Source organism: Oenanthe melanoleuca, chromosome 11 (assembly GCF_029582105.1).
Source record: "Oenanthe melanoleuca isolate GR-GAL-2019-014 chromosome 11, OMel1.0, whole genome shotgun sequence".
Lineage (NCBI taxonomy): Eukaryota > Metazoa > Chordata > Aves > Passeriformes > Muscicapidae > Oenanthe > Oenanthe melanoleuca.
The window spans coordinates 6486493-6497764 of NC_079345.1; the positions used below are offsets into that span (position 1 = coordinate 6486493).

An 11272-nucleotide genomic window follows, 5' to 3' on the forward strand; every position below is an offset into this window, starting at 1 on the left:
TTTGACTCAGTTCCAGTTCATCATTAGACTGTAGAAACCTTTAAATCCTTGTTTTCCCCTTCTTCCTGTCCCAAAACCTATTTCCACTGTAATGAATCAGAACAACTCTCCCCACTGAATATACAAATACAATGGTAAATCCTGAAACAGTGGCACCTTGGTGTGAACTTGGATGCCTTCCATTTGCCTGTAGGTTTCCTGCAAGTACTAATTAGATTGCGGGAGCTCTAGTCAGAGACATAGGTCATGCTTTCATGTTTGGAGGGTATTTAACGTACACTGTATTGGAAGCTGTTTTTATGCAGGCAAAATCTCAGTATTTCATTCAGTAATACCAAAAACTACCTGGATCCTAGAGAGATTATCAGTGTAAAAATGTTTAAATCAAGTTTTGCAGCAGCAGTAACTAACATTGGTTGGGATTTTTTTTTTTCCAGTTTTAAAAGAAGGCAGACAGTTTACATATGAGAAGGTTGACTTGACCAACATTAGGGCTATGCTGAACAGTAACGATGTCAGTGAATACCTGAAGATCTCACCACATGGATTAGAGGTAGGAAATTGTTTCAGGTTTTCAACCTGAAAAAGAGGCTGAAGAAAAAGGCAGGTTTTTGCTTTGCACTTGCTCATGTGGCTTTGTAGAAAGCCATATTGTCTGCTAGCTTTGTACAGAAAACTTGCTTTGTCATCAAAGGGTAACATCACTACACTGATCTCAATTGAAGAAATATTCACACTCAGGTAAAGCCTGTGCTGGAGGAGCATTCTTAAGAGTGAGGAGGATTCTTAAGAGTCAGATTAAGAGTCAGCCTTTTCACTTACTTTGTGAACAGTTTTAGTCAAAATATCGCTCTTTGTCCTGTCTCATCTTGAAAAGCTCACAGCAGTCAGATTTTTGTCTAAGCCATATGAGGTTTTTTCTTTCTTCTCTGACTCCTAAAAACTTGTTTGACTGCTTAGAGATGAATTTTTGTGAATTAACATTGAATGCCTCCTTGTCCTTCCTACCAGGAATCAGTTAACAACTCGTTATTTATGTTTTCCTGTCTTGGTTGTCTTAGTCTTTAAATTGTTTCTGTCAAGTTTCTACTTTTTTTTTTCTGCCTGTGGCTTAACCACTGAACAATTTTCAGTCTTGCCTACTCACTAGTTTGTGACAAGTACTGCTATAAAGAAAGGTCACTTTGTCTGAAATGCCTCTAAAATTATGTTGGTATATTCGTGTATGCAAGAAACTTGATCCAGGGAAAAAGGGGTTTGTTTGAATGCTAATTTTGCAGCCACTGAACCTCTGTTTGGTTTTGGTAGGCACGATGTGATGCCTCGTCCTTTGAAAGTGTAAGATGCACATTCTGTGTTGATTCTGGAATCTGGTACTATGAAGTTACAGTCATCACTTCAGGAGTGATGCAGATAGGATGGGCAACCAAAGACAGCAAATTTCTCAACCATGTGAGTACCTGTATTGTCATTGAGCTGGTAATGTAACATCATTTTCCTTCTTACATCTGTGAAAATAGCTCTGGTTATTCTGTGGTTGTAGCTGAGCACTTGCTTGTTTACTTCAGTTTTTCTGTGTCCATGAAGAGTTGTTTTTTGCTGAATTTGGTGGTACAAGAGAAGTCAGCATTGTTATTGCTACAGAGTGCACACCTAAGTCATGCAGAGCTGCAGCAGAGACAGCTTGTTATCTAGTGGCTGTTGTCTGGAAGCTATAAGGAACTTATACATATACAACTTAAATACATGAAGGAGATGAAACAAACACCAGTGGCAAGAAACCATTGGTGGCAATGCAAGAATGGGAATGCAAGAGTAGCTTCTCTCACCATTTAACTTGGGTGCTCTTGTGAGTTCAAAGGTCTTGCTCCATTTCTTCTAATTATTCATGGAAATAGCATTGTCTTCTGCTGATATATAACATGCACATATCTGTGTCACATCCAAAGTCCAATCCCACATTTTTAACATGAAATTGAAGTGTGATTTAAGTTTAAAAAAAATCATAAACCATACATAAAATCAAAAAGCACCAACCAAACAAAAATATCATGCAGACCTGTGCTGAGCACAGTCCTTGTAGACACTAAGTGTAACAGAAACTGTTTGAAATAAAAGGCCATGTGTCTGCCTTTAGACTGCTAAGAGGCTTAAAAGATTTTTTTTTTTCCCACTTACTGTTAAGGAGCTTGGTGTATGTGCATTTTTCTGTGTGTCCTATACAAGGTCTGAAAATGGGAGATGTTGCATCTCTGAGTAGGATGATTTTTCTGTTGCTGCAGCTGTTTTGCTGGTGGCAAAATGCTGTTGTTATTTAAGTTCATCAGGTGTGTGCCTGAAACACAAGGATATTATTCTCTGGGTATGTCACAAACACGGGTCTCAGAAGCCATATGCTCTTTATTTACAGCACCTGTAACAGAAAGACTAGTCCTAAATATGACATTAAACACCCATTAGCTGGGCTTAGCTTTAATTTGGGACATGGCACTTGTGTAATCAGATGCTGTCTGGTATTTGCACTCCAGACAAACCATGCTGAGCACGAGGAAGTTACTTACCTTCCATAATACTTTTGGGTTTCATGGTTGGGCTCTGCTACGTGAAAGACTTCTCCCACTCTGAAACTCTTCAGTTTTGTGTTTGCCTTGGACCTTAGGACTACCACTTGATAATGTTCTCACAATTTGAGGGAGGCTGGCAGTGAAAGGGATGTGATATGCAACAAATTAGATGAAGGAGCTTCATTTTGTTTTTTTTTCCTTTGTGTGCTATGGGTTCTGGTGGCACATGGATATCTTATGGGAAAGGCATTACAAGTTTGGTACTGGGACTTCAAGATAAGAAAGTGGTTGTTATTAAGTGGTGACTTTTTAAGATGCAAAAATTTAACCTATTTGGGTACTAGATTTCTGATTTTTAAATACTTTAACAGACAGGAATAATTTGAGGTCACAGAGAATGGAAGATACTTTGGAAACAATATCCCCTTCTTTTCTCCTCACCCCAACAAATTCCCTTTTGATGTGAAAATGAAAGTAGAACTAGTTTAAAGAAGAAGAAACCTTTACTGCTCCTGGAAGAGTGGTTTAGGTGAATGAAAGTAGGCTGTATATCCCTGTGTGTGAGGAGTGGCTGCAGCTGAGGTGCTGTGCTCTCTCTCTGAAGGAAGGTTACGGCATCGGGGACGATGAGTACTCGTGTGCGTACGACGGCTGCCGGCAGCTCATCTGGTACAACGCCAGGAGTAAACCACATTGCCACCCCTGCTGGAAAGAAGGTATTCAGTCTGTCTTCTGCTCTTTAACCTAACTGGATTTTTTTCCCCTTGCAGGTGTCTGTTCATGGGTCAACAAAGTAGTTACTGCCCAATTCTGATGATCATAAAGGTTTAATAATTTCTGTGTCTTTAACAGTGATTGAAATGAGCACAGTGGGCACTACAGTCTTGTTCAACCAGTCTGTGTAAAGAGACTCTTGTTGGTTAAACAATTTTCAAATGCAGAGTGAAAATCATAGCACCAATTAACATTGGATATTCAATCATTAGACTTTTTTCCACTTGTTTGTAGTCATACACAACAGGGTTGAAATCTTCCTTTCTGGGTTAAAAGAAATGTTTTAGAGAGAGGGGAAAAAACCTTGATCTCTGAATTAGACTTTTTTTTTTCTTTTTTAAGGAGGAGTTGCACTATCTTGCTTACTTTAAATTCTTGGATAACTACTTGGACAGCAAAGTTCTGTTCTTGATCTCAGCTTTGAAATCTTGGTAGGATTCTGTGCATGCCATGCTTGTGTGAACTGTGCCGCCTTCTCTTCTATTAAAATTTTCCCCCAAGGATGGCTAAATTAAAACACCTCTTAAAAATAAATAGCACAAGCATATTGGAAATTTCTCCTCAGAACACCCACTTGCTTAAGTCTGTTTTCAGCAGGTGTAAAATAGCCAAGGAGTGACAGAGTGCAGCTTTTTTCTGGCTTTGGCAAATACTCTGCAATACTTCTACAACTATGTAGTATTAATGCTCTGGCAGACTAAAATACTTTTTTTACTATTTTCTCCTGGGATTTTTGGTTTTGGTTTGGGTTGGTTTTTGGTTTTTTTTAGTTACTGTCTGTATCAATGTTTCTTCTTTTGTGCTTTTGCAAACAGTTCCTTTAAGTAAGACAACTCACAGTGACATATGTGATACTTGAAACAATAACTGTTTCAGCTGTTGGCATTTAACAGAAATGAAATCTTTAAATTATTTTTGTTTTGCATGTAAGGAGACACAATAGGATTTCTACTAGACTTGCAAGAAAAGCAAATGATCTTCTATTTAAATGGAAACCAGCTTCCTGCTGAGAAGCAAGTATTTTCATCTGCTGTGTAAGTATCTGCTCATTTGGAAGGACATGACCTCTGTGGATAATTGCTTTAATTATATGAAGAGTTTTAAATTTGAGATGTAAATTCATATTTACTTACCTGAAGCCATCATTAAGCAAGTTTCCCTGTTGAAAGTTGCTTAGGAATCAGTAAGAAGGATATAATTTTACAGGTGGATTTCAGGATCCAAAGTAAATACTTCAGACTTTCCAAAGGTATGTTCTGCTCTGGGTTTTATACTGTCCAATTAGCATAGCATTAAAATAGAATGAGGCTGCAGCAAAGATGAACAACTTTCTGATGCCTGAGGAATTCTTCTGAAAAATAAAGCCTGTCTTGTAAGTGTTGGAGAGGGTTTGTTAACTGACTGCCATTCACTGGGGCCAGCTCCTGGAGCAGCACATTGAATATTCATCAGAGGATGTCTCTTGGTAGCATTGCAGGCAGGTGTTTGGCTTATTTTGCCAACTGTTGTTAAAATGAACACATGGTGAACTCCTCTAACTCTCATAGGGAAGTTCAGTCTTTTACTTCAGAAAAGATAAGCTGGTGTAATACTTGGGAAGGCAGCTTCCTATGCAGCTTAATTAAACATTACAGTTATTTCTACCAGGCTAATAATTTCATCCATGTTTTCTCATCAAAACACTGGTATTAAACTTGTCTGTCTCATTTTTAAATGGTAATAGTAACATGTCTGAAAGCTCTACTTTTATTTAAGTCATTCTAAAATGCTTGTTCATGTTGCAGATCAGGGTTTTTTGCTGCAGCAAGTTTCATGTCCTATCAACAATGTGAGTTCAACTTTGGAGCAAAACCCTTCAAGTACCCACCACCAATGAAGTTTAGTACCTTCAATGATCATGCCTTTCTGACAGCAGAAGAGAAAATCATTTTGCCCAGGTAATCCTCCTACCTTGTGTGTTTGCATGCAAAAACTTAAAATATTTCATGTCTGAGTTGCAAAGTCTTGCCTGTACTCAGCAAAATTAATTTCTTATGGGGTCATACTTCCACAGGTTCCTCTTCTAAAAGGATGAGACAATAGGCTCCAATGCAATTTCATCACTAGGGCAGGAGATATGCAACCCAAAATCCATTAAATTAAAATACATTTTGTAATATTAAGATTAAAATTAACTAGTACCACACAGTAAGCTGTTTTGGTAGTAGTACCTTCTGCCATCTAAGAATTATTAGGTTGATTGAGGAAGTATAGTGTTAATTAAAAAAAGATGTCATATTTAAAATTGACCTAATTTGTGGTGTTGGCAGCATGGAGGTAGTGAATTATTGTAAGTCTTGAAATTGTCCTTTTCTAATCCTGATGAAAATTTCCCTGGTTTTGAATGATAGTACTGGCAAAGGTTATTCAAATTTAGAAGTGTTTTCCCACCTAGATATAATTCAACCCAAATAGAAACAGATCTGGATACATTCTTCTTTAGCTCTTACCAGATTTCTGGCAGGAATGAAAAATTAATAGCTCATCTGATTCAAGTTATTAGTAATAAAATAACTTACTGGAACACAAGCAGTAACAGTGTACAGTGTAATCTGTGTGGTGTACCTTGGGTTTCCAGCTTTGTCTGAAGATGGCCCTCAGACAGGTGATGTATGTGACTGAAATAATCTTAAATTGCAACTAATTAAGTGGAGGCAAAGTTTTTGGAGGGGGTATCCCTGGCTGTAATAAAATTCAGAGATTGGTTTTGAATTATCTAACTTTGATCAAGTGTATTTGAGGTATTTAAGTATTTTAGTGTTTAAAAAGAAAAGAAAAAAACCCTTCTAGATTGGAGACACATTGGCAAAGTTTGAGGCCCAGGATATTGTATTTATGCAGAGAAAATCAAATACAACTTGCAAAATCATTTTGTGCTTGCCTCTAGCCAGAGTAAATTATTGTGACTGCAGGTGCTTTAAGTGAGAGTCTGGTGTAGCCTTTAAGATGATCTGTTAGGTACAAATTTGTCACCCTCCCTTTTCAAATTAAGTGTTCTTCTGTCTTGGTAGTGTCCCACGTGGGATGAGAAGTTTGTAGTTTCTGGTTGATGCTCAGATGGGGTTGATGTTGTTCTGGCACTGCTCTTGAAATGTTCAGGCAATAGCTGTGAGAACTGATACATGATTGTGCCAAAAGATGAGAGACAAACTGGGGGAAATTGGTTTCCTGTTGATGCCTGACTGGTGAAGCTTGGCCTCCTGTGTTACAGACTCTTCCTTATGCAGTAGCACTGAAAGGCTCCATTCAAGGTTGGACACTGTTGTTCTTTATGTAAACAAAGATCATGCCTGCCTTACAGCCTGAACTGCTTGGAAATGATAAGCCAATCCTGAATTAAAAGATAGCTTTGATCATCTTAAAAGTGGTAGGAGATAAGGCAAAGGCCTGTATGAGTAAGCCTTAATTATCCATCACAAGATTTAACATTAACTCATGCAGAGTTGTGCTGAATTTAGTGCATCTGGTGTTGGGGCAGGACACATCACCCTGCCATTGAATAGTTGTGATGGGTGTTGTGTGTGTGTTCTAAGTGGGAAATGTCTTATTTCATCAAATGAGGGATTTTTACCTATTTTCTCTCCCTTGCGGCTGTTGCCACACTGGGATGTTAATTTCATTTGCAGTTTTTATTATTTTAAACTGTGTTAGCTGTATAGGGTTTCTGTGTATTGTTGTTACAGGGGTTTGTGAAGTTTGGGGTTTTTTTCTTCACTCCTAAAAGTACCCAGGTACAAAAGAACAATTTCTTTAAGTATTCAGCTGTGGGAACTAGGAGAATTGTTATTTAATCCCCTCTTTGTCCCTTTCTGACAGACCAGAGTAGGGAATCAGTCTGTTTTGCAGGTTTCTGGGTCTGTTAAACCTTTTTTTGTGGACAGTTGTGATCGATGTTTATCATCAGTGCAGTGTAACACTGCCAGAAGTGTTATGTTGGCCTTGATGCAATTCTCAGAATAGTTTTGAATCTACTGTTTTGAGTCAAACTGATGTTTGGGGGGGTCTGTCTGTCTCTCCTTCAGACACAGGCGCCTGGCTTTGCTGAAGCAAGTGAGTATCAGAGAGAACTGCTGCACACTTTGCTGTGATGAGGTAGCAGACACAGAACTCAGGCCATGTGGACACAGGTAAAACCTTAAAAAAGCCCAAATCCAAAGAAATAGGAGAATGTGTGTGTGATGTTCAGCTTAGATGAGGCCATATGCAGTCCCTGCTCATCTTGATTGACTCCCCAGGACAAAGGAAATAACCTTCCTTCCTTTTAAGGATGAGATGTGTAGATATTAAACACAGTAATCTCACTATTCCCCTCATCCTAGACCTGAGCAGATTGAACCCTAATGGTGTGTGTATTTGGGGAAGTACAGAGGCTACATCTGTGCTGCCCTGGGCTACTGAGTGTTATTTCCCTGATGTCAAAGGCTTTACTGATTAGTACTTGATACTGGTGCTGTGAAATGCAGATCATGTGAGGAGAGCAGAAAATTCATAATATATTTAAATACTAACAAATGGATTGTCTCAAGTCACAAATTCCTCTAAAAGCAGTATGAGTTGTATCATAATAGCACTTCACTGCCTTTAAGTAGCCTACTAGGAAATGAATCCAGTTAAGTCAAATTCCTTAGAGTTTTAGAGCACTCATGGAAGGAGTGTTGCCATGTGTCTAGATGCTGGAAAGTTAATAAGAGATGTGCCTGGTGTGTGCCAACAAGAAGTGGAGAAGTTGCTGCAGGGCACTGTGGCTGCTGCTCTCCAGACCTGAGTGAGTGCTAGGATTAATGAGCACAGTGGGATCCTGACCAACTGCAAGAGCAGCTGCAGGTCTGGGAGATGCTGAGCAGCAGGAGCTCTTCTCAAAGCCTGTAAATGGATCCACAACACCTGACTTGCAATGCTTAATCTCCACACTGAGGGACTTAACTTGACTGTGCCTGTGGCAGGCTGACTAAACTGCTTAGTGCTTGTGTTATTTTGTTGTTGTTGATTAGTTTTTCATACCTAAAAGCAGGATTTAACTGGTTTTTCTTCTCCTTCAGTGACCTGTGCATGGAGTGTGCCTTGCAATTGGAGACCTGCCCTTTGTGTCGACAGGAAATACAAACCCGAGTCAGACAGATCTCTCACATTTCATGACACACGTGGAGAAATACCACAGACTTGTTTTTAATGAACTCCAACCAATACTGAGAGGGGAAAGCATCTCTAACCAATCTTTATGCACATAGAACCATAGCCACGGCCAGATTTCATGCTAACTTGTAATCTGTTTATCTTAAAACCGAGATCTTTAATAAGCTCTCTCCAGCTGCCAGCCATGGGAGCTGGTTTCAGCAGTCAAGAGCTATGGCTATTGGTTCCTCCAAGCAAGAGCTGAGGGAGTTGTCTCTTCTTCCCCTTTTCCTTCTCGCCTGTCGCAAGTGCTGAAAAAATTTGCACTGGAAGTACACATACAATGCATTTTAGAAAAGAAGAGAAAATAACTATTTCCTAAAACAGGGCCGTGCTGTCTTGTGCTCGAAAGTCTCTATTTTTGGCAGAAGTCAGTACTAAAAAGAGAATGCCAATGTTTTCCTGTTTAATGTAGCCTCCTGCTGGTCAGAGACTCTGTATTTTCTGATATTAAACTGCTCAAAGACTGGATCTGTACACAGACTGATATGAAAAGACAGTGTGGAGACTGTAGAGAAACTCACAGGTTTTAATAACTTGGTGATTCCAAAGAATGTTCTGATTTGTTTTTAAACGTCAGTGGTATTTTCAAGTACATAATGTTTCTGATGCTTTTAACTTCAGTACCCACATTTTTTTGTGAGGTTATAATTTTCAGGAGGTATTCTTAACTAATTACAATGCTGGACTGGAATTAATTTGATATTCTGGGTATTTTTTAAGGTATCATCAAACATCTTTTTTAATCAGTGTTGTTTTTGAAAGCTAGCTCAATTTTTCCAATATCTTAAAATATTAGAGGAGAATTCTGGACCAGTTTATTTAAAACAAGGTTATTTGGACAGCAATTTCAGTCTTATTCTTAACTCCTTAAAAATGCACCTTGCTTGCCATGTGTCAGTCCTGCTCTGAGCAGGTTTGGGGCCACACTTCCTATTTTGGTGGGTATCATACAGTGGGAATCTCTGCTCCACTTTAATTACACATTTGTGATGTTTGTATGTTAAGGATGCACTTCAGTAGGCAGCTCTTGACTTTTACTAGGTTTCTACAAGGAATCAGGGTTCACAGCTGGTGTCAGTGAAGTAGCACAAAAATTGGTGGGGTTCTGCTTATTTTGCACCAACTGAGGATGTGACTCGGTCTCTCCCAAGTCTTGTACAGGTTTTTTTAAAAATGTGTCTGTATAGTAGAACTTTACTAATTCACACACAACTTACACCAAAACCATCCCACTTCTTGGCAGTGATTCAGCAGCAGAGGCTGTTACAGTGAATTCTCATGGTGTGATGTAGCTTATTTTTAAAATCATTTATTATCTTTATTGTACTATGAAGTACTAACAAAGCAGAGCTGAGGCTGCTTCTTCCTGAGCGCTCTGGCTCCCTACAGACCTCAGCAGGAGCTGAGAGCTCTGCACACAGGTCACAGAACCCAGCTCTCTAGCAACTCCTTTCACCTTCTGCCTTTGCTAACTCAAGGGTGCTGAACTTCATCCAGAGATGTGTGAATTAGGAAAGTTCTGTCCATCATTTTCACATTGACTTTTGTCCAAATGTAGACTGAATCCAGCAGCAGAGTGCTGGTTAGTGTGTTTTGCTAAAATGTGGATTCTCTTCCACCTGGGATGCCTGGTTTGATTAAAGCCAGACTGGCAAATGTGTGCCACAGGGATCTCATTTCCTCGCTGACTGTACTTTACAATGTTTTGCTGTATCCGTGTTTTCAGCCAGGGCCGAGTCCTTTCCAGCTCCATGTTCAATGAGCAAACGTGACCACCATCACTGCCACAAGGGTGTTAGGAATTCACTATCACTTGAAATGAAGTTTTAAGCGCTTCCAAATGCCATGATGAGTTTTTATCCCTAAGGTACAAAGTTACAAATCATACTTTAGGGAAGAAGTGGGACAGAACCATTTTGAACTCTGCCTTAATAGAGTCTAGTAATTTCAGGGCTTTGGTTTCCCTGGCCAGGATTAACTGAGGTAAAATTTTCAGAAGTGCCTAGGACTCCCACTTTGTATCAGCTGCTGTATGAGATTAAGGTCTTCAGGCCCAAGTCCACAATGGCTTCTAGGCACCTGCTCTCCCCGTGGAATGCAGGTGTCCTTAGAGCCTCGCTGCCTTTGTGGACATGGGACTAAGTGCCTGCGTTCTTTAGGGAAAAGATGTGAACGCTTTGGAAAATTTTGCCCCAGACTGTCTTCCATGCAGCTGGTGCTGGGCAGAGGAAGCCAAGGGTGGCGGAGGAGGGAGCTGTGTTGCAGAGAACTGTCCTGTTCATTTCACAAAGGGAAAGACTGTACACTTGGACTGGCTTTCTGCCGCCATCCTCGCCGGGGGCATTTCTGCCAAGCTGGAACTCCACGACCAGTGCGGTGTCACCCTCGCTCCCTGCACCCCCCCTCGGCTTTGGGGACAGGGAGGGGAGGTGGTGACTCCGCAGGCCCTCGCAGGGGGAAATGAATTGTAGCAAAGTTGTCCATTCAACAATAAAAACATCCTGAAGGCTGTTTGTTGTTCTTTAATTCCTTTTCGGCTGAGGTGGGGTACTCGTGCCGGGGGGCCCAGGGGGCTCTGCTCTCAGATGGGAAACCCGCTTTAACGCTGTCTGCCTGTGCCCCCCTCAGGCCCGGCGCAGGGCGCGCTCCCAGCCCGCCATGGCGGCGGCGCCGCCTCCCCGGGCCTCTGATTGGGCGGGCGGGCCCAGCGGGGCGGGGCC

The 11272-nt window shown here is 40.5% G+C and overlaps 1 protein-coding gene across 1 annotated transcript in view; it reads left to right on the forward strand.

Annotated features, from left to right (window-relative positions):
• RSPRY1 (ring finger and SPRY domain containing 1) overlaps positions 1-11062 on the forward strand; it is a 34146-nt gene extending 23084 nt beyond the window's left edge. Inside the window, exons 10-16 of the mRNA XM_056500814.1 lie at positions 438-553; positions 1309-1452; positions 3169-3280; positions 4270-4372; positions 5123-5275; positions 7400-7504; positions 8417-11062. Of these exons, the coding sequence (XP_056356789.1) occupies positions 438-553; positions 1309-1452; positions 3169-3280; positions 4270-4372; positions 5123-5275; positions 7400-7504; positions 8417-8513 (830 nt within the window). The 3' untranslated portion in view covers positions 8514-11062. The remainder of the gene's footprint in view (positions 1-437; positions 554-1308; positions 1453-3168; positions 3281-4269; positions 4373-5122; positions 5276-7399; positions 7505-8416) is intronic.
• The last annotated feature ends 210 nt before the right edge of the window (positions 11063-11272 follow it).